This window comes from Physeter macrocephalus, chromosome 7, assembly GCF_002837175.3.
Source record: "Physeter macrocephalus isolate SW-GA chromosome 7, ASM283717v5, whole genome shotgun sequence".
NCBI lineage: Eukaryota > Metazoa > Chordata > Mammalia > Artiodactyla > Physeteridae > Physeter > Physeter macrocephalus.
Window position 1 is genome coordinate 144465161 of NC_041220.1, and position 22888 is coordinate 144488048.

At 44.8% G+C, this 22888-nt stretch overlaps 3 protein-coding genes across 5 annotated transcripts in view; all 3 read left to right on the forward strand.

Annotated features, from left to right (window-relative positions):
- Nucleotides 1–4640, forward strand: part of LOC114486661 (uncharacterized) — a 5221-nt gene extending 581 nt beyond the window's left edge. The window contains exons 2-3 of the mRNA XM_028492575.2: nt 3014–3134; nt 4110–4640. Of these exons, the coding sequence (XP_028348376.1) occupies nt 3014–3134; nt 4110–4640 (652 nt within the window). The remainder of the gene's footprint in view (nt 1–3013; nt 3135–4109) is intronic.
- A 1754-nt stretch (nt 4641–6394) lies between these two features.
- Nucleotides 6395–19712, forward strand: HAUS3 (HAUS augmin like complex subunit 3). Of its 3 annotated transcripts, none has more exons than XM_007114122.3 (6): nt 6395–6892; nt 7631–7688; nt 8064–9117; nt 10107–10546; nt 12099–12327; nt 19046–19712. In XM_007114122.3, exons 3-6 carry the CDS (start codon nt 8209–8211, stop codon nt 19277–19279), a joined length of 1812 nt encoding a protein of 603 aa, XP_007114184.1. In that variant the 5' UTR covers nt 6395–6892; nt 7631–7688; nt 8064–8208; the 3' UTR covers nt 19280–19712. The 3 variants fall into 3 exon arrangements, with proteins under 3 accessions (XP_007114184.1, XP_054942241.1, XP_054942242.1); XM_055086266.1 differs by having other exon boundaries at nt 10497–10546; XM_055086267.1 differs by lacking the exons at nt 10107–10546; nt 12099–12327.
- Nucleotides 19713–21152: 1440 nt separating this feature from the next.
- The window catches only part of POLN (DNA polymerase nu), a 166652-nt gene continuing 164916 nt past the window's right edge, over nt 21153–22888 (forward strand). Inside the window, exon 1 of the mRNA XM_007114155.3 lies at nt 21153–21296. Within this exon, the coding sequence (XP_007114217.1) occupies nt 21164–21296 (133 nt within the window). The 5' untranslated portion in view covers nt 21153–21163. The remainder of the gene's footprint in view (nt 21297–22888) is intronic.

The following is a 22888-nucleotide window of genomic DNA, read 5'->3' on the forward strand; positions in this document are numbered from 1 at the left end:
CACGGCTCCCCTGCCCAGTCTGGCCAGGGAAGGGACTTCTCCCCCCAGCAGGGGCTGAGGAGTGCTGGGGGCTACGAGTTGAAACCGCTGGGTCCTCAGAGGGCTTGCTTATCTCCCTTTAAAAGACAAAAACAAAACCGAAAGTTGCTGCACTGCCCAGCAGCCCAGAACGAGGCTCCCGGGAGAGAAGGTGTTCCCAAAAAACCAAGGAGAAACGTTTTTAAAAAGAGAAAGAGGCCGCGATGCCGGTGCGTGCCGCCTGTTTCCTGTACGAGATTTTTCTACTCTATTTTCCTAGCCGTTATCGCGTCCTTGTTTGCTGAGGGGTGGGAGCGACCCAGCGTCTCAGGGACTCGTCTGTCTGTCACCGTTGTCCAAGCGTGCCTTGTGTCCCGTGTCTGGCTCCACCCGACCGCCACCGCCAGCATCTCCCGCGTGGCTCAGGGGACGCCCCCGGGTGCCCTCCTGGCCGCCTCCCCGTGGGGCGCCCCTCCCGGCAGCCAGGCCAGGTCAGGTCAGCAGCAGGGCTACGCTCTGTCACCTGGTGGGGGGGGCCGTGACCCGTGCAGCCTGGCCTCCTTGGGGCCGGGGCGGGGGTGTGGGTGCGGCTGCTACCAGAGAAATAGGTTCCTCCCTGCACCTAGCTTGAAGCCTGCCTCCTCCCGACCCGAGCAAGGGCTCCGGGTGTCAGGCGTCGGCGGCTGCTGAGGACAGCTGTTCGCCCTGGGCCGTCCGGCCTGGGCATTAGGAGGCTTCTCCTGGCCTTTTGTCCCTGAGTCTTCGTTGCCGGGGGCCACACAGCAGCGTTCAGGCGGGGGGCTGTTGGGCTGACTCAGTGTCGGCCTCCCTGTCTGGTGCATTGCAGACGATTTCCAGATCGCAGGGGGAAGATGTGTGTTTATCTTTGTCACGCTGATGGACACCCCAGGTGGGTGGCCTGCTGAAGCAGAAAGGGATCCCTGGAAACAACTCTGGCACAGAACCTGCCCTCCACGGGCCGGGGATGGCGGTGGAGAGCAGGCTCGTCGGGGGGCGGTGCACGCGGCCGGGGAGACCATCCGAACGTTTTGCCGGTGGTTGCAAGGCAAAGCGTTGTGTTGGCACCTCCTTCCAGCGCCCCCGGGGTCCCCTGGGGTCCAGCGTGCCCGGAAGGGGCTTCCGCCGTCTGACGGAGCACGCCCGCTGAGCGCTCCTTGCGAGGGCCCCGCACCATCTGAGCAGGGCGGGAACACCCACGTTTAAGAGCCGCCTTCAGGAGATACAACTCCAGGCCCCCGGGATGGTCCGTGTTCTGAATTCTTAAAGCAACCGTTCTCCAGCCAGCCCCGACACGCGGGGGAGGTCCTGCTCCCCTCTCTGGCCGGCAGAATCCTACCCAGGTGACTAGCTGTGGCCCTCAGCAGACCTTCCGGGCAGCTCAGCCCATTTTCAGGCCTCGGTTCTCACGTGGACCGGGGAGTTGGCCTCACTGGCCATCCAGAGGTGCTGGGGTCCCAGATGCCACTCCTCGCCACCAGCAGACACCAGTGAGGGTCTGGTGCTAGAGCTACTCACATACCCACACCCCCCCTCCCCCGGCCATCGGCACAGCCCCTGCTGCTGGCCGGGGGACCCAGAGGGTTGTTAAGAGCAAACCTGAGTGTTGTGGGGTCCGTAGAGAGCCAGCGGGACCAGAACAGGGCCCTGGGCGTCCTGTGCCCTCCCTGCGGGTGCCCTCCCACGCCCACCTGGGCCTCGGTGGCCGAGAGCTTGGAAGCCCAGGCCCAGCTTTGGGTCCGCGCCCTCGCTGTGAGGCGGCCCTCAAGCCTCAGCGCGGGCCCAGCCGGCTGGGGCGGCTGCAGGAAGGCGCCCCCCCACCACCAGGGGCCCTGACTCTGCCCGGGCAGAGCGGGTCTCAGAAACACGGGCGCCCAAGCTCACTTCCTCGGGTGGTTGGAGCCACGAGCTCAGCTACGGCCCGAGGGCCCCCGCCCTGTGTCTGCCCCAGACAGTCCCCACCTGCTGGGTGGGGCGGCTCCTGCACTCTCCCAGCCCGTCTCTCTGGGCCAGCTAACGGGGGCCGCGCCGCTGCCGTGCACAAAGGACTCTGACCACACGCAGCCACGTCTCGGGCGGTAGGGCGGGTTCTGCGCCAGAGTCTGGGGCCGCCCGGGGGGCCTGCTGCTGGCCAGGTGGGCGTGTTACAAGAGCCACGCTGGAGAGAGCTGGGCCACCCACCCGCCTGTTCACCGGCAGGGACTGTGCTGTACCGTTCTGTCTTTGTGACATAAATACAGATTTTTATACCTCACCTCTCTGGCTTCCGGTTCTTTGCATTACCGTGCTGGGCTCCCCTCCCCTCGGCCTCCGTAGGGAGCCTGAGCCCACTGGCGGCCTTGGTGGTCCCCAGCACCCTGCCCATAGCCTCGGCTTCCTGGGAGTCCCAGGAGACCACGGGCCTCCCCCTCCTACGAGTCGGCCACCAGGACCCCACCATCACAGCTGCCTCTCTGGACAGTCACCTGGAGATGAAGGTGGGGGTCAAGGTGGAAGCCCTACCCCCCCAGCCTTGGCCTGTTTGCCAAGCAGGAGCTCTTGCCGGCCTCAGACTTTGCCTCTGGGGCTGGGGCACTGCCCCATGAGGACAGCTGGGCCCTCAGGGTGCTCCGTGCCAGCCAGGCGTCCTCTGCTGGTGCCCGCAGCCCACCCGCGTGTGCCTGTGCCCTTTCTGCACGGCGGCTGCTGGCTCTAAGGGCTGCAGCGGAGAAACCCTCCCTGTCCCCAGAACGTCCTGTTGTGCAGGGTAGGGGTGTGAAGCGGTGTGGCCCCAGGGAGGGCAGCCCGGGGAGGAAGTGCCCCCCCAGAGAGCCAGGCAGCCAGGATGGGGCTTTCCTGGGAACCGGGGCTGCCGTGCGGGGCTCAGGCACAGCGCACACAGGCGGCTCCACGAGACCTGCCAGCGGGTTTGGTGCGCATCTGTGGGGGAGGACCTAGAGGGACCCCGGGGCATCTGACTTCGTCCTCCCGCCCCCAGCAGGAAGCAGTGTTCTGGCCTCTTGAACCTCTGTGCGCCCCCTGGGGGCACCTCTAGAAAAGAAGGGAATCCTACTGGGAGTGCAGCTGGGGCCTTGAGCCGCCGGGACTCGGCCATGAATGTAAGTGAGAGTATTTGAATCTAAATATTACTATGACTTTAAATCACCATCACTTTTTTTTTCTTTTTTTGGGGGTACGAGGGCCTCTCACCGCTGTGGCCTCTCCCATCGCGCGGACGCGCAGGCTCAGCGGCCATGGCTCACGGGCCCAGCCGCTCCGTGGCACGCGGGATCCTCCCGGACCGGGGCACGAACCCGCGTCCCCCGCATCGGCAGGCGGACTCTCAACCACCGTGCCACCACGGAGGCCCCTCACCATCACTTTTTATTGAGGGTGTCAGGGCTAAGCACTTGAGGTAGTTAGCACCTGAGGTCCTCACCCTGGGCCTGTCTCACAGGTAGCTGAGTCTCAGGGAAGGTGCCTGCCTTCCTCTGGTCACCCGCCGGAAGGTGGTGGCCCTGGGACCCGACCTAGCCCTCTGGGAAGCCCTTCCACAGCCCAGTGCCATCTCTGAGTGTCAGTCCTGGATTATAGCAAGCACCACCCACGCCCCAAGCGGGCGGACACCTGCCTCAGTCTCAACCCTCCTGCCCACGCTCTCCTTGGCAGCCAGAATGGCTTCTGGTGGTCCTGTTGCCCCCATCGCCTCCAGGATCAAACCCAGGTGCCCTGCGCTCTTCCCCACCCACTCCTGTGCCTTCAGCTCAGCCCAAGCCCGCCCCGGCTCCCTCACTGTCCTTCCACGCTCACCAACCCCTCGGCTCCCAGCTCCTCTGGGAAGTGGGTCTTCCTATCACACTTTTGCCGGGGTTATATGGCCGCCCAGATCGGTGCTGGGGTAAGCTGGCTACTCAGTGGCCGGGCCCTTTTCAGGCTGGTTCCTTCCCTCCTTTCCCAGCTCCTCGCCAGGCCAAGCCTCAGGGCACACTAGCCCCGCAGGGATCTTTCCAGAATGTCAGTGGGATTACCCTCTTACCCGTCTAGTTTGCGGTAGCTCTCAACCCCTCCTTCCTCATTGCCTGCCGCCTCCTCAGCCTGTCCTGATGCTCCTTCGGAGCTGCCAACCTCCTCCAGGTGCCTCGCTGCCGCCCCACCCCCGCCGGGTCATCTCGGTCAGCTCCTCACCCCCAGCCACTCAGGAGTTTGAGGACGGAGTTTTCACCTTCGCACATGATTGTCAACGTGATGGAGGACAAGCGCGATCTCCTCCCACCCTCCTCCAGCCCCACAGTGTAAGTAAGGTACACAAGTGGTGTTCTTCTGAAGGGGAAGGACCAGGAGGGAGAAAAGGAACAAGAGCCACTTCTTGCTCAGCTGCACACGGAGAGTCATCCAGACTCTGGCTCTCCCTGGCCATCAGGCCCCAGGCGTCTGCCCTCCAGGCTGCTCTCCGCCCCCCACCCCACCCCCACGCCAGTGCACAGGAGGCTCCCAGCCTGTCTCTTGCCACCGATGGTCACTTTTGTGACTGCAGAATCGAGCTTCTAACACTGTGTGAGAGTGTCACTCCCCCACCTGTAGGATGGACTCCCACCACCATCGCTGAAAGCTACCCACACACCTGAAAACAAAAGATCTTCAACATCAGACTGCAGTTTAACGTATCTGAAAAGAAATCGTCCAAAACTTAAAATTCTTTTTCATATCAATAGGGGAAAAAATATTTCCACAGGAAGGAAAGAAATAACAAACACACTCACATTTTGGTCTGTTGAGTCCAACTGAGTCTCACGGGCTTTCTCAGGGAAGAACCATTACTGGTTCCCTTTACCTTTTGACTCCCTAGGTTCCCCACTGAAACCCCAAATGATTTTGATTGGAGGAAAGAAAGCTTGTCCTGGAAGTAAGTGTAACACGCTTTCTTTCTTAAATTCCGAATGCAACCTCAAGTAAAGAGGTACCCTAATAAGTCAAGTTCCCAAGGAAAACTTTCTGAGTCTCGGTAGTTAACCCTCTAGTATTTGTCATTTGTACCCTGGAGGCTAACACCGTTGTACTTTATATTTTTAGGGCTTTTTTTTTTTTTGGCTCCACGAACATCTTTCAGGCAAATAACTGCGGTCAGCAATTCAAAGTCATATGCGGAATTTTGTGGGCCCAGGAAACGACGCAGGAATCACTTGGAAAAGTGGGCTTGTAGTTCAGCCTCCGTGTGCTGGGGTCTCACCCTCCCATGTCCAGGGATCTTTCGTGAAAGCAGCCCTTTTCTTTCTGCATCCTTACTTCTGTCTCCTCTGAGTTCCTCCTCACAGTCTATAAATATCCCCAAGTTCCTCCCATCTTAAAACAAAACAAAACCCAAACCCTCCCCCCAGCTCTGCATTCCCACCCCCTCATCTCCTGTCGTCCTGCTGCTTTCTCTCTCCCTCAGTCTTTTGCCTCCTCAGCAGAATTTCTTGAAGGCGCTGCCTCCACAGCCTGCCCTTCCTCCGCAGAAAGCTGCTCGGTTCCTCTCCCCACAGCTCGCCCCCATCCCCATCCCCATCCCCACGGCTGGGCAAAGGAGTGAGTTTTCCCGGTCCCGGGGCTCTAACCCAGCCTCCCAGCTCACACCAACAGGACCATTCCCCGCCCGCCCGGGTCCAGGCCCCTGCGTTCAGGCCGGGCACTGCTCTGAGAATTTTTTCTCCTGTAATGTTTGTTTTTCCGATCATTTTTAGGCTTTATCGTCTTTTAGAAGAGGAGGATTAAAAAAGTAAAACAAATGAATTAATAAATATGTTCAAGATTAATTTCATGGTATCTGCCCCAGAACGTTATTCTTTCTCTTCTTAAAAATACTAAGAAAAATTATCCGGAAAGACTTTTGCCCTTCCGATGTCGCACTAGACAAGGCCATTGTCTAACAAGCCACCTTAGGGCCATTTGATGCTGGGGGTGTGGGGGGGTATTGACTATGTAGTAATGACCAGGGCCCCAACCTTGCACATTTAGATGTTAATTTGTAGACTGGTAACTTAAAAATGATTTGTGTCTGGTAGAGATGCAAATGAATTCTGCCCAATACAAATGATAACCCCCCAAAGTCTGGTTTCATTGGACGGTAGGGCGTCAACCAGATTTGCATCAAACTCGGCAGTCTTATTTGAGCACTGCTCCTTTCGCGGACCACACTTCTTCCGTTTCCGGCATCCTCCTTGGAAACCGTCTCCATCCCGGCACATATCCACTGTATGTCTATACGAGTTGTAGTTTCAACTTTTATTTAAAAGTCATATGTGGAAAATGGGATTGTCAGGTGAGGGCTTGGTAACTAAGCGCTCTTGCAAATCATCGTAAAAGGCTGTGAGGCGAGTAAGTCCGCTCCGCGAGCTCGTCCACGCGCACTCCGGAGTGGAGCGCGGCCCCGCGGCCGGGGAGAACGGGACGCAGAGGCCACGGCGCCGGGGCTGCCCGGTCACGGGGCGGGCGGCAGGGCAGGGCGGGGCTGGCTCCGGTGCGCGCTCCCGAACCAACGAGGCTGCGGCTGAAAGCCGGCTCCTCAGAGGGTGCAGACGGGGTATCGCGTGCAGGCCCAGCGACTGCGCGAGGCAGGACCTCCCGCCTAGGCGACCCCCCAGACCCCACCCCACCCCTCCCCCACGCGCGCCCCGGCCCCGCCCCTGAGGCAGGGAGCCAATCATCTCGCTCCCTGCTGGTAGACGTCAGGCCTGGGCCCGCCCCAGCCAGCCCCGCCTCTTCCGACCCTACGCCTCTGCAGAAGGTTGCCCCGCGACCCGGCCTCGGCCTTCTGCGCGCGCGCGGCGGGCGGCGTTCCCGTGAGGCCGTGCGAGGCGCGGCGGCGGGCTGTTGAGGTGCGCGAGCCGAGCTCTCTGAGGTGTGTGGCGGCCGCCTCGTAGTTCTGTCAGGCGGGAGGTGGGACTGTGGGAGCGGCGCGGGTCAGCGGGCTGCGTCTTTCTTCCGGGCGGCCCTGGGGACTTCCTTCGGGCGCGCAGTCGCTGTCCGCAGGGCGAGGGGCCGGGGGTGCGAGTGGGGGCCGGGTGGGCGAGGGGAGCGTCCGGAGCTTGGCGGCTCCAGTGCGGTCGGGGGGCGGCGCCCGGAGGGGCGAGGAGAGCGGCGGGACACTAGGGGCTCCCTCCGGTGCGGGGGTGGGGGGGCCGAGGGCTCTAGTGAGGGGCGAGGGGCGCGGCCGGAAACGGGGGGCTCCAGTGCGGGCGGGGGGGGGCGCCTGGGGCCCCACCCGTCCAGGCCCGACCCTGAGGCGCTGCTAGGACGCGGGGGGGCGTACCTGAGCCCCGCAGGCCGGCCGGGCACCCGCCGTGCAGTTTGCCTTGGCGCCGATTCGGCGGCCTCTGTGGACGAGTAGTTTATTGACGCGCGTAGCAGTCATCGCTGAATGCATCACCCCAAATCACCGAGTGCCGCAGATGTGTTACTGGGGGCCCTCCTCTGTGCCTCCTGTTTCCGTCCCTGGAGTTCGCAGCGTGGACAGGTGGTCCCTGTGCTGAAAATAATAAATGCCTGAAGTACCTTTATTGAATGACTGCTCAGTCCTTTGGCTCTTCTCAAGTCGGGCGTGGTTCTTAAACCTTAAGCCTGATTTTCTCTGCACCAGGTTCGTCGTATCTGACTTTGGTTCTTGCGTGAATGCGGATGCTGACTGAGTCATTCAGGTAAATATTTAGTTGGCTCTTCCTCAAAAATCTTACCATATTTATTTCTGTTTTCTCGGGAAGGACAGGGAAAAGAGGCTGCTTAGCCGCGTGATGGCTTGGACATATTTACATCCATGTATTTTGAATTAAAAACTGAACTGCTGCTCTATAAAATACAACGTATTTTAAACCGTGTTATCTTTGGAAAAAATAGGATTTCCTTGTTAATTAGGTGTTCATTACTGTTGCATTGTTCTAAGTAATACCCTAATTGTTTATCTCCATCAGACTTTCCAGCTACAGCTGTATCTTGTGATGTTTAGCTGTATCGTCCTTTCAAAGATAATAGTCGCCCTATTTGTGGTCTAATACTTGTTTTTTTTCCCCCTCCAGGAGAAATTATTATAGAGTCTAAAAATATCTTTCCCCCTTCTCTATGGACTTAACATAAAATTAGTTTTGTATGTATTTGGATTCATTTTCTAAATATCAACACCATAAAGCCTTATCAGTTACAAAAAATTTGGGTAGTTAAACCATGAGTTGTGGAAAGGAGTTTGTGGAAACGTTAAAAAAAATTGATTATCCCAAAGCTGATATTCTTAATGGGGAAGATTTTGACTGGTTGTTTGAGACTGTTGAAAATGAATCGTTTTTGAAGTGGTTTTGTGGGAATGTGAGTGAACAGAACGTATTGTCTGAAGAGGAATTGGAAGCTTTTAGCATTCTTCAGAAATCAGACAAGCCCATCCTAGAAGGAGCAGCGTTGGATGAAGTTCTTAAAACCTGTAAAACTTCTGATTTGAAGACACCTACCCTGAATGACAAAGAGCTGGAGAAATTAGAGGATGAGGTTCAAACTCTGCAGAAATTAAAGAACCTAAAAATTCAGCGACGTAATAAATGCCAGTTGATGGCTTCAGTAACTAGCCACAAATCTCTGCGGTTAAATGCTAAAAAAGAAGCAGCCAATAAAAAACTGAAGCAGAGTCAACGAATTCTAAATGCTACCAATACTAAGATCAGTAATGAGCTTCACGCTCTTACTGATGGAGTTGCAAAATTACTGGTGTTCTTCAGACATTCGAATTTGGGTCAAGGGACAGATCCACTGGTGTTTTTATCTCAATTTTCGTTGGAAAAATATCTAAGCCAAGAAGAGCAAAGCACAGCAGCATTAACCTTATATACCAAAAAACAGTTCTTTCAAGGTGTACACGAAGTAGTTGAAAGTTCAAACGAAGAAAATTTTCAACTTTTAGATATACAAGCATCCTCTATTTGTGATAATCAAGAAGTTCTTGAGGAGAGACGGCTAGAGATGGCTAGGCTGCAGCTGGCATATATTTGTGCTCAACATCAGTTAATTCACTTGAAAGCAAGAAATTTGAGCCTGAAGTCAAGTATCAAATGGGCAGAGGAGAACCTTCATAGCCTCACTAGCAAGGTAAACATGAGAAATGAGACTGGATTCATATTGACATTGTTGTTGATAATGGAGTAATACTGATAGTAAAGTCTTTAGAAAGGGGGATATAATAAGGAATCACAGTCTCTTATTTTCTGTTTGTTCAGTGTTTAGTTGTGATCTGTGTCATTGTTTCTTACAATTGGATCTTCATATTAGCCGAGGGCAGAAATAGTAATTATAACCCGACCACGTTATCTAACTCATTTTAAGCAAAAGTACTTTTGCATTCTGTGTTGGTTCAGATACAGATGACCCTGACATTTCCTTTTTTATGATGAATGGGTAAAGAGCCTTATTGCTGTGTTACGGGTTTTCTGCCTTGTTTGCGCTGACCAGAGGATGGTGCTAATGAAGTTAGAGATCCAGTTTAGTGGATTGAAACCCTGATTCTTTTCTAAAAATGTATAGATGTATTATAGTTAGCCATCTGCACTCTTGGGAAGCTTGCTTTCTTGGTAATGTAACCACTAGATAGTTGAGTAAAAATAACAGCTTTTCTGAAGCTGAATACCTATAACTGACGCAAACTTTGGAATGATATGTGAAGTCCTGTTATTCTGTAGAAGTGCTAAAATCAACAGGCAGGCTGGGAGAATAGCTACTGAGATTATTTTAATTTTAAGAAAAACTTAAATAGTATACATTAGCATTCAGTGAGTAGTGTGATTTTTATTAAGACAAACATGACAAGATGTCTGTTTTGTGTCTGGACAGGATGTCCATTACTGTGTCTAGTATTTTACATGGTAGTAATAGCATTAAAAGTTAGCAATTCTTAATGACTTTACCCTTCGCTTAGTCTACACTTTTCTTTTTTAAACTGTGATTTTGGCTTCTGCTAATATGAAATAAGTTTTTATTAGTGAGTATGTTATCTGATAACCTAAAATGGAAAGTGAAAATAATTTTAAAACTATTTCAACTTTATACTTACAGTTTGAAATGTAATTGTTTTCTTTGTGTAGGCTCTTGGCAAAGATATTTTGGATGCTAAAATTTCTAGCTTGAACAGTGAGATTCTGAAACTTGAAGAACAAATCACTCATATAAAAGACAAAATTTTGCCTGCTGTGGTAAAAGAGAATGCCCAGTTATTGAATATGCCAGTTGTAAAGGGAGATTTCGATCGGCAGATTGCTAAACAAGACTATTACACAGCAAGACAAGAGTTAGTTTTAAATCAGTTGATAAAGCAAAAGGCATCATTTGAACTTGTACAATTGTCATATGAAATTGAATTGAGAAGGCATTGGGACATATATCGTCAGCTTGAAAACTTGGTTCAAGAACTTAGTCAAAGTAATTTGATGCTCCGCCACCAATTAGAAATGCTGACAGACCCATCTGTATCTCAGCAGATAAATCCAAGGAATACCATTGATACCAAGGATTATTCTACTCATAGGTAGGCTTCATTGTTTCTTTAGTGAATAATTATTTTTCCATTTGTTTTTGTAAAATATTAGAGTTTGAACTAAAATTGTGGACGTTTAAAGAATTCTTTGCACTCCATTTTTGGCCTTTGTATTCTTTTCTTCCACCTTTCTGTTCTTATATGTTTCTTTTTCCTTTTTAATTTCTTGCTCTCTTTTTCATTTATGTTAAATATGGAAGCTGGTTTAGAGGTGAGGTGGATGGGTTGGAGGATTGAAAATATACAGTACAAGGTCTTTATTCATGTTTAGGCACTATTTATTGATAGATGTTTTTAGATTTGGGGCAGGAGTTTAACTTACAGCAGGAAGTTTGAATACAGCTGGGTGTATAGCAAGTATTGCAGAGCAGAGAATTGACTTCATGTGGAGAAGGCAGCAGTAGAGAGGAGAGAAGACTTCATTTTTGCGTCCAGTCAGGTGAATCAGCAAGAATGAATGCTAGCTTCCAGTCTTTTCTGGATGTCTGAGCAATTGATGGTATGGGAATACTGAAATTGGAGGGCTGAAGTAGTCAAAGGACTCAAAAATCTGGATCCTACTCCTGATTTTTCTCTAGGCTAGAAGAAAATCATCTAATACTTTGTGTTCTTATTAATGAAATGAGGGGCATGGATAGGGCTGCCTCACTGCACACTTTCAGAGGTGGCATTGACCTCATGAGTCTGTGTAAATGGTGCCCCCTGGAATTGTGTAGTGACATTCCACAAGAACAGAATTAGCCTTAGGCTTGAACCTGTTTTAGGAAACCTGTTGCAACTTGTTAAAATAATGAAAATAATACATTTTTTTAAAATTCTAAGAAAAAGAGCAGACACTTTGTGTCATAAATATGTAGAAGGTGCTGCCTCACGTTTTTCCATTTGTCTCGTAGGATATTTCCGCCATTAATGTTTGAAGTGTTAAAGTGACCTCATGTTTCATTAGGAATTTAATTTGTCAAGCAAATATGGACATGACTGGAGTAGCAAGTTTACTATTGCTATTTACGTAGCTCTTTACTGTTTACTTTTTAAAACATTTTACGTTGTTTATATTTTCAGTTTTTCTCTTTTATGTTTACCACAGTCCTTTCAAATTAGGTAGGTATTACGATGTGAAAATGAAGTCTCAGAGGTTGACTTGACTTAGGTCTTACATGGCAGCCAGAACTCAGATCTAGGTCTTCTGTTTCAAGTTCATTGCTGTTTCTACTACATCATAGTTGTGTTCTGTGAAAGAATTGTTTTCTAGGGAGGTATCTCTGAAATGTTTGTTTGAAGTAGGATAATGGCAGTTAAAGTCAAAAAGAATTTTTTGTCTAAAACTTGGAAGATGGGAAAACTGGGGATTCAGATACAATAATTAGAATACATATTTCTGTAATGAGGTAGTATTTTAGTTGGAATGTTTTTATTGGTTTGATTAATATTTATAGGTTGTTAGCTTTCCCCAAAGATGCCCCAATATATAGTGGATTATAATTTTGAAAACTGTACTGACTTGAGAATTTTTTTTCTGTAATTTTTAATCTTCACATTTTAGGCTTTATCAACTTTTAGAAGGAGAGAATAAGAAAAAAGAATTGTTTATAACCCATGGAAACCTGGAAGAAGTGGCTGAGAAATTAAAACAGGACGTTTCTTTGGTACAAGAGCAGTTAGCAGTATCTGCTCAAGAGCATTCTTTCTTTCTGTCCAAACTAAATAATGAAGTGGACATGCTTTGTGATGCTTTGTATCAAGGAGGAAATCAGCTTTTGCTTAGTGATCAGGTGGGTGCATGCCATAGTAATTAAAAATACTTTAAAAAATAGGGTTCTTGGGGCTTCCCTGGTGGCGCAGCGGTTGCCCGTCCGCCTGCCGATGCAGGGGAACCGGGTTCGCGCCCCGGTCTGGGAGGATCCCACATGCCGCGGAGCGGCTGGGCCCGTGAGCCATGGCCGCTGAGCCTGCGCGTCCGGAGCCTGTGCTCCGCAACGGGAGAGGCCACAGCAGAGGGAGGCCCGCGTACCACAAAAAAAAAAAAAAAAAAAAAAAAAAATAGGGTTCATTGTAAAAGATGCTAAAGAAAATGTTAACATGAGGAAAATATTACTCCATATCCCATTGCCCTAATGATAACATTTTCATATCTCATTTTTATTCATATAAAAACATATAAATATATTTTTCAGATAGTTTTGATCAGTGTACACAGAATTTTAAAAATTTTTGAAATATTTCAGATGTAGAAGGATATGTAATGTTTATGCTAAGAATTAGGAAAACTAAAACCACCCTTGTGTTATTTTCACCTATCTTAGTAAATAGAGGATTGCCCTTATATCGCTAAAATCCTGTGTACACTTAGTAATAGCGTGCTCCTCCTAATAGCATTCCCCTCTCTTCTTCAAGAAGTAACTACTACGCTTAATTTTGTCATTCGCTTTCTTTTATTTATAATACAGACCATGTGTTATTTAGTTTTGTATGTTTCTGAACTTTATATAGCTTGTATTAATGTATTCTTTAGTAGCTTGCTTGCTTCTTAATATGATTTTGAGATTCATCCATGTTGATATTTGTAAAGCTATAGCTCATTTATAGTTTTCTCTTTTGTATAGTTAGTATTCTCTTATGTGAAATTCCACAATTATCTGTTCTATTGACAGACATTTAGATTATTTCCAGTTTTTGCCGTTGTAGATCATGCTGCTATGTATAGTCTTGTTGCATGTCTTATAGATGCATGCCTACACACACACACACACACACACACACACACACACACACACACACACACACACACACCACTCGCTGTCCGCTCACACAGGCGTGGAATTACTAGATAACAGGTTCAGTTTTACAGTGTACATCAAACTGATTTCTAAGGGGGTTGTACCATATTGTACCAGCGTTGTTTAAGAGATGCTCTGTATCCATATCCTTTTCATCACATAGCACTGTCTGATTTATAATTTTCTCTCACTCTGTAGAGATGTAAAATAGCGTCCCGTTGAGATTGTAATTTGCATTTCTCTGATGGTTGGGGAGGTTGAACCCCCTTTCAGTAGGAGTTATTTATGTATTTCAAATGCCAGTCCTTTGTCAGTGATGTGTGTTATGTATATTTGCTCCCTATTTGTGGCTTGTTTTTTTCTTTTTTACTGTTTCCTGTTAGTTTAATTTTGGCTGTTTTTTTTGTGAGATTTTAATGTCATGTCATTTATCACTCTTATGGTTTGCCCTTTTTTATACCTTGTGCAGGTTTGCCCTTAACGTCATAATGATAGTCCCCTTTACTTTATCTTAAAGTTATGCTGTTCAAGTTCAGTTCTTTAATCCACCAGGAGTTTATTTTTATGTGTGACATGAGAGGTAGAGTTCTCATTTTATTTTTTCCCTATGAATAACCAAATTGTCCCATCACCATTTATTGAGGCATACAGGTTTAAAATCAGTATCTTTCTGGTGAAGGGACCCTCTGACATTATGAGATAAAGGATCCTTCAATGCCTTCTGCCTTCATGTATGTTTTGTTAGATATTTTGGGCACCACCACTTCTGAACCATAAACTGGGTTCAAACTCTGTTTTTGAAGGACCCAGGTGACTCCTATCTGGGCTGTAATTCTAACCAAGGGCTCTTCCACCTCTGGCCATCCCAATCTTAAGATTGTTGGTGTCCTTTGAGTCCTTAGTTTATTATGAAGAGAGTCTCCTGTTTGACTTCCCACCTTCTGTGGACCTTGGACTTTGATTTTTCTCCCACTCATCTTGTGAGTCTCAGTAATCATGGATTCTGATTTTCCAAGATTGGCAATTGAGTAAAGCACCTCCTGGGCTCCCTTACCTATCTGCATTGTTTTATGGACATGTAGTTTCTTTTAATGTCTTGTTATCTTTTTGTTGCTTTTAGGAAGCTTTTGTTTTGTTTGACTCTTTAAGTACTTCATTTCACCTTTCACATTTTTTCCTGTGGAAGAATTGATCTGAGTAACTAGCTTACTTTCTTGAAATAAGAAGGCTTATGATTAGTTTTTTTAAATAATTTTTTTACTGTGGTAAAATACACAAAGTGTAAAATTTACAATTTTAACCATTTTAAAGTGTGCAATTCAGTGACATTAAATACATTCACAGTGTCGTGCAACCATGACACCATACATTTCCAGAACTTTTTCCTCATCCCAAATGGGCCAATCTCTGTGCCTGTAAAATATTAACTCCCCATTCCTCCTTTCCCCCATCCCTGGTAACTCTATTCCAGTTTCTGTCTCTATGAATTTGCCTACTCTAGGTACTTCATGTAAGTAGAATTGTATAATATTTGTCCTTTTTGTGTTTGGCTTATTTTAGCATAATGTCCTTAAGTATCATCCATATTGCATGAGGAGTGAGAATTTTATTCCTTTTTGGGGCTGAGTATTTCATCGTGTGTATACATCACATTTTATCTGTTCATCTGTTTGATAGACACTTGGGTTGTTTACACCTTTTGGCTGTTGTGAATAATGCTGCTGTGAACATTGTTGTACAAGTATTTGAGTCCCTGTTTTCATTCCTCTTGGGTATATACCTAGGAGTGGATGCTGAGCCATGTGGTAAGTCTGTGTTTAACTTTCTGAGGAACTGCTGAACATTTCTACAGCAACTGCACCAGGGTTCCAGTTTCTCCATGTCCTCGCCTACACTTGTTATTTTCCCTTTTTAAAAAATATGTAAAAGTCATCCTAATGGATGTGAAGTGATATTTGTGATTAGTTTTTTAAAGTCTCCTATTAGTGATTTTTATCTTCTTGATCTTTTAGACAATTATGTAAAAATCCCATGATGGTGGATTTGAAAATTTCTCCTTGTAGTTCTGTCGGTTTTTTCTTTATATTTGAGTTTATTTTATAAGTTACATCCAGATTTAAAATCGCAGTGAATTATTCTGGTAGATTTAAATTGCAGTTAATTGAACCGTTGAGCATTATATAATGACCCTGTGTTGTGATTTTTGTGTTAATATTCTCTTGTCTGATATTAATATTCCTATGCTATCTTTCTTTTGGTTAGTATTTGCAAGGTGGATGCTTTTTTCCTTTACTTAATTTATCTTTCATGTTCTTCCTTTATACTTAGCATTATGAAATAAACATTTCCATGCTAAATGATTTTAATTTTTAATGTTTATAATACTCTTGATTTAATTACTGTGTCATAATTTGTGTAACCAGTCCACCATTTTCGGGTATTTTGATAGTCTTCATTTTTTTCTTTTGTTTGCTCTTGAATGAGATCATGTATATCTTGTGTATATAGCTTTTTGTTGTTGGGTACTTTTTTTTTTTAATACATTCATTTGGATGAACTCTTAGAAGTAGAATTATTGGATTTCTTGGGTATACACATTATTTTTTGGCCTTTGATACTGCCATATTGCTTTTCAAAGGAGTTGTACCTATTTACAATGCCACCAGCACTATTAAATGTCTGCTAGACACCACTTATCATATGATACACCATAATTTCATGAATTTCTAAGAAAGAAAAAACTTTCAGTTAAACTGACACAGTACTTCCTTATTTAGAATTTTTATTTCATGCCTATTAGAAGATACCTTTTAGGTGTGGGTACGCATAGGTTTTTATCATATCACTTTTGAATATACATTAAAAGGGAAAAAGTCAATTAAAATGGTTAAGGTGTTTCTAAAGCTTCACATTTAGTGTCCACTTCTATGTTATTTCTTGACTCAAAGTACTTTTAATATTTTTCCACATTATACATCAAGGATGTTGGTGATAGCAGAAAACTTAATAACCTGATTTTAAAATGGGCTAAGGACTGGAATAGACATTTCTCCAAAGAAGACATACAGATGGCCAACAGGTTTATGAGTAGATGTTCGATTATCTAATTATCAGGGAAATGCAAATCAGAACCACAGTGAGATAACAACTTACGCCTGTTAGGATGACTGTTATCAAAGACCAAAAGACGAGGATTGGTGAGGATGTGGGGAAGTTGGAACCCTTGTACTTTTTTTTTTTTTTTTTGCGGTAAGCGGGCCTCTCACTGCTGTGGCCTCTCCCGCTGCGGAGCGCCGGCTCCGGATGCGCAGGCGCAGCGGCCATGGCCCACGGGCCCAGCCGCTTCGCGGCATGCAGGATCCTCCTGGACCGGGGCACGAACCCGCGTCCCCTGCATCGGCAGGCGGACCCTCAACCGCTGCACCACCAGGGAAGCCCCCTTGTACATTTTTGGTGGGCATGCAGAATGGTGCAGCTGCTGTGGAAAACTGGAATTTCCTCAAAATTTTTAAAAATAGAACTACTGTTATGATCCTGTAATCCTGCTTCTGGGTATATATCCAAAGGAAATGAAAACAGGATATTAAAGAGATGTCTGCACTCACATGTTCATCGCAGCACTTACTCATAATAGCTAAGCTGTGGAAACAACCTAAAAGTCCATCAGTGGAGGAATGGATAAAGAAAATATAGTATACACATAAAATGGAATATTCTTCAGCCTTAAAAAAAGAACTGCAAAATGCCACAACATGGGTGAACCTTGAGGAGATTATGCTAAGTGAAATAAGCCAGTCACGAAGAAATAGTGCATGATTCCACTTATATGAGCTATCTAAAATAGATTTATTAGAAGCACAGAGTAGAATGGTGGTGGCCAGGGATGGGAAGTTGTTGATCAACAGGTATAAAGTTTCAGTTATGCAAAATGAACAAGTTCTAGCAATCTGCTATACAACATTGTGCCTGTAGTTAACAATACCGTATTGTACTCCTGAATTTAAGAGGGGAGATCTCATGTTAGGTGTTCTTACCGCAATAAAAAATTTAAAAAAAGTATTGGTGAGGGAATTCCTTGGCGGTCCAGTGGTTAGGACTTGGCGCTTCCACTTCAGGCGGCGCAGGTTCAGTCCCTGGTTGGGAGAACTAAGATCCTGCGAGCCTTGTGGCATGGCAAAAAATAAAATATTGGTGATAAAGTGCTTCTAATGAGTGTCTGGTCAATAACAGTTACATGATGCTCTTGATTGTACAGTGCATGTTGATTTCAGTTATATTAAAATGTGAAAGATTCCATCCTAGAATCACTAAAATATGGTGATTTCACTATAATGTCATTGGGTATCATTATTTAATGTTTTTCCCTATCCCAGTGAGGTATAAAGTGTCATCCATATGAATTTTAACTTGCATTTTTATTAATGAAGTTGAATATTTTTCAGTATTTGTAGGAGTATTATTTTAGTAACTGTTAAGCTCTTTAGTATTGAAACTAAAGGTTAGATGTTTCTCATTGTATTCAAGTTTACAGTTTTTCCTCAAAGAGAGACTGCTTAATGTGGGTATTACTTGATTTTTTTTTTTTTTTAATGTAGTTAAAGAAATACTCTCTGGAACTGGCATTTATGACAGGTGTGAAGCTGTTATTCATGAATTTGTACGTTAGAATCACCAAGGAGCCTGTTGAAATGTAGCTTCTGGCCCTGTCGCAGAGTGATTTAGTGTGGAATGAGGTGCAGGAAACTATTCTTAACAAACTCCCCCAGGTGATTACCATGCTGTGGACCATGCTGAGAGGCTGTGGAAGGTTGAGGTGTAGTTACAGCTACAGATTTTCTGAGGACCTCTTTGGTAATACTGGCTGAAAAATTATAGGAGTAGAATACATGACTAGAAAGCCATGGAAACTTGTTAATAAACTGCTTTTAATGTTAAGAAGTGAGGAATTTCAGTTATTAAATGTGAAGGGTCCAGCATGTCTAGGTTTTTGAGAAGAATTACATGGTAAGTCAGGATTGTTGAATGTCATATATAGTTCCATCTTCTGTAACAGTGTGAAAAAAGAAAAATGAGATTTTTGTTAAGATTATTCTTTTATATTGGTAATTGCTTCATTTCAAGGTCTTCTCAGTACCTGTGATGTCGAGAGTAAACAGTTTAGGCTAAAACAAGGTTTGATTACTTAAGCAGAATGTAAGTTCCATGAAGGAAATGGTGCTCATTCTTCTATTTGTAGACTCTGAAACAGTGCTTGGTGCGTGGCGGGCATTCAGTAATATTTGTTGAATGTATGAATATGCAGAACAGTTTACATATCAAGTACTCTTCAGGGAGTAGGAGTTTGCTTTGAATCACTTAAAATTGCCTATAGGAAGTTGTTGCAATGGATCTTATCAATACATAGACTTTTTATTAATCCTGCTATGGATTTTTTTTTTTTGCCCGGGGCCCGCGGCATGTGGGATCTTAATTCCCCAACCAGGGATGGAACTCCCCCCGCCCCCCACTGCAGTGGAAGCTCGGGGTCTTAACCATTGGACCACCAGGGAAGTACCCCCTGCCATGGATTTTTAATTGAGGTTCATTTATTGTTGAGATTGTGGGAATAATCATTATATCATTTAGATTCTTCTTATGTAAATTACATTTTAAATTTATAATTGGTAGTATGAATAGAGCTCTTGAATTAAAAGCATTATTATTTTCCTTTTAGGAGTTAATGGAGCAGTTTCATCAAGTTGGATCTCAACTAAATAAGCTAAATCATCTTCTTACTGATATTCTTGCTGATGTGAAGACAAAAAGAAAAATTTTGGCATCTAATAAACTGCATCAAATGGAAAGAGAATTATATGTATATTTTTTAAAAGATGAAGATTATCTGAAAGATATTGTGGAGAATTTAGAAAACCAGTCAAAGATTAAGGCTGTTGGTCTTGAAGATTGAAAATGAAATCTTTACTGCACGTGCTGTGTTTTAATATTTTATATATTAGGAGGAGAATATAGCTATATAGAATATAGATATCTAGAATATATAGAATATAGCTGAAAATTTTAAATTTGAGGTCAATGGAACATTTCATTTAATGAATTCAAGTATTATATCAATTTGGTTTATTATATGTTTGTTCAAAGTACCAGTGCTTTTTATGACTTGAACATTTGCTTGGTGGCACTTAGTCCTGGTAACTTTTAAGTTACAGGGAAAAAGCATTATCATATAATGCAGATATTTTTTACAGAGTTAATTGTATCTCTCTTTTTTTTTTTTAGAGATAGAAATTTCTGCTGTTAAATATTTTAAAAAATTTGTAGGACTTTGAATCAGCATTGTTAAAGCTGTAGACCTTAATAAATGGAATAGTTAAGTCCCCTCATATTTGTCTATGAAGTGAAATTCTGCCACTCAAACTGTATTCACCCATAATTCCCTGCTGTAGACTTCGAGACTATTTTAATGTTCCTGCTTGTACCACAAAGAATGTCAAGTCTCCATTGGCCATTGCTCATTTTAGCGGTTGGGTCCTAGGGATTCAACATACTTGCAGGACAGATCTCAGCAGTGCTTTGACTTCAGTCTGTCTTACATATAATGAATGTCTTTCAAAATGAAATTTCAAAGTTCCATAGAAGTGGTTGCTCAGATGATGTATAACACTATTTTAATCAGTTTCTTAGGAGTGAAAATACCTAAGTGTTGGATTCTATTGGTTGGGATACAAATGTAGTATTTGGACAATTAGAAATTATTTCAAGAGTTGAGGTAAAGTAATTTGAAGTAGCTTATTATTCAGTTATTACATCAAATGATTCTGGAGTGCCTGGTTTATATGTGACCTCTGTTACATACTAAGTACGCTTTATGGAGAAAAGAGAAGATTTAGACACTACTTTCAAGAAATATTACTGCTCCAGAAATGTATTACCTGCTTGTAATGTGGAATGCCTGTCTAAAAACTTCACATTTTAGGTGATCTTTATGGAGTTTTTTAGCTATAACCATCAGAAAATGGGTATGCTTAAGTGGCATATGGGCCTTGACAATTTTGGACAAATATGTTTTGCTAATTATTGTATTTGTACATTTTTCAAATTTTGTATTTGTTAAGTAGATCTTAATATGCTTGAAAAATTTGTAGCAACAAGTTTTGCCTAAGATTTTGTTATGAACTCCTCACAGGTGACCTTTGTTTGTTCCTGATTTCCCTCTGCCCTACCTTGGAATTGAGAATTTACCTGAAATTTTTTCCTCTCCAGTAATGTGGGAAAATGTCCCCTGGTTTTCTGGTTCATGAAACAGCAAATTCTGTTTAGATTAGTGCCAGATACATTAGATGTATTACCAGCTACTCGATGATTTGCACTGTCCCTTCTAGACCTTCACCTGCTCAGCCCAGTGGGCCAGTACAGCCCAGCAGTGCAAGTGAAAGGATGTTAGGTTATGTGTCAGTCATAATAACCCAAGTCAGTTAAAAATAATTTTTATGTTACTAGATCTGTATGTTTGAAGATTATAATAGCCATTTGTTTCAAACCTCAGGAAGTAGGAAATATTTGAGTAGATTGCTTGCTTCAAGATTGGAGATGCATTCTTTACTTTGTTGTCTATTTACCATAATACCCAGTTGAGCCTCTAAATGTTTCACTTTCTTCTTACTGTCTTATCTGTGTTATGGGGACAATTAATATCTATTTCCTGCAGTGGTGAATATAGTAATTTTTATGAATGTCTCTACATAAAAATTTTTACATGACTTGTTTCTTATTTTGAAGTCTCAAAATTAATATATGGGTATTATGTTTATCTTATGTTTAGGATTTTGTGAAAATGGAAAATGACGAGGCATTTGTAGGCTTTGACCTCTGTAAGATACCACTCTCCAGTGTTGCTCAGAAGATTATGTCTGCTATGCATTCAGGTGATTTAGTGGAGTCTAAGAATTGGAGAGAGAGTGAAAAGAGTGAGTAATTTTTATGAACCTTCATAGTTTTTGTTACCGTGAGTCTTAATTATTCTTAAGACTAAGTTTTGAAAATCATTGACCTTAAAAATGAAAGAGTTAGGCTTCCCTGGTGGCGCAGTGGTTGAGAGTCTGCCTGCCGATGCAGGGGACACGGGTTCGTGCCCCGGTCCGGGAGGATCCCGCATGCCGCGGAGCGGCTGGGCCCGTGAGCCATGGCTGCTGAGCCTGTGCTCCACGACGGGAGAGGCCACAACAGTGAGAGGCCCGCGTACCGCAAAAAAAAGAAAAAATGAAAGAGTTATTTTACCAGCAAAAATGGGTTTACTCGAGAATAGCAGAGAATTGCAATTTGGGACAAGCATGCTATACAAAGGCCAAAAGGCAAGTCTAACAAAGGAGAGGAACACTTTATAGAGAAAAAGGTGGATGTTGGCAGGGGTTGTTTTGAATCAAAGTCCATTGGAGAAAAGTGAGAGTTCAAAGTGCTGATGGTTTCTGGCTGAGTTGCTGGGGAAGTGGATTTCTTGTAGGAGATGCCCTGTACATCTTTTCCTGTGGGGACCTGTAATTGATGATTCTTTCCTGTTGATTCTTCCTCCTGCTGACTTTGAGTGGTACTGCATGAGAGCTCCCCCTTCTGGCCTCCCAACTCCATTTTAGTGAGCCTTCTCCTTATTAATTTTCACAAAATGAAATGTAGCAGAGTTTTTCTATAGAACTTATTATTGTGTAGGGAAGTTCCTGCCTACAAACAGTCCAGCTTCCCCTTGTTTTACTCTCATTCAGTGATGACTGAGCTTCTGCTCACTACATTTTATATTCTCTTAGCCCTTACTGCTTTGAAAATGTGACACTCTCTTCGTTGTTTCAGGCATTTCTGCCAAACATTCCCTTAGAATCTGGATCAGCTGTTTAAGTAACTTCAAAAGAGATGGGCTCTTTCATAGTGCCCGTTTCTAAACCCTTAGCTCTCAGGTCATTGAACCTGTATTTGCTTATTTGTGGTGGACAAGAGAAGTGTTCTTGACAGTATGTGTATTATACTGCTGTAGAAATGTATAAACTGTTACGTGACAGATCAGTGGATCTGTGTACATATGTTTATGACATATGATATAATAGTAAAAGCAGTGACATATGCTCACAAGTGTGACTGAAATGGTTGGAATACCAGGTGTGTGTGTGTTTTGTTTTGTTTTGTTTTTTTAACATCTTTATTGGCGTATAACTGTTTTACAATAGTGTGTTAGTTTCTCCTTTACAACAAAGTGAATCAGTTATACATATACATATGTTCCCATATCTCTTCCCTCTTGCGTCTCCCTCCCTCCCACCCTCCCTATCCCACCCCTGTTTTTTTTTTAAAGGATATTTTTTTATTCACGTAACTGCAAATAGGAAACCAGAGGGGGCAGCCCCAGGCTGGGACAAATAATGGCTACCTCCTCCCTGACAGAACGGGGGGAGAAGGTGTCCCCTACACCCGATGGTCAACACAGGCCCCCCCTCCTTACTCTGCTGCAGCATCCTAGGGGCAGGGCCCCACCTTCCCTGGGACTGGGGTAGTTGGTAACCCAGCCTGCTTTGCC

What these genes read in the sequence shown, in the direction of transcription:
- HAUS3 (XM_007114122.3), top strand. Translation starts at nt 8,209, where the DNA reads ATGAGTTGTGGAAAGGAGTTTGTGGAAACGTTAAAAAAAATTGATTAT. An exon ending in TTCATAGCCTCACTAGCAAG is followed by an intron (nt 9,118 to 10,106) that starts GTAAACATGAGA and finishes TTCTTTGTGTAG; the next exon opens with GCTCTTGGCAAAGATATTTT. An exon ending in AGCTTTTGCTTAGTGATCAG is followed by an intron (nt 12,328 to 19,045) that starts GTGGGTGCATGC and finishes TTTTCCTTTTAG; the next exon opens with GAGTTAATGGAGCAGTTTCA.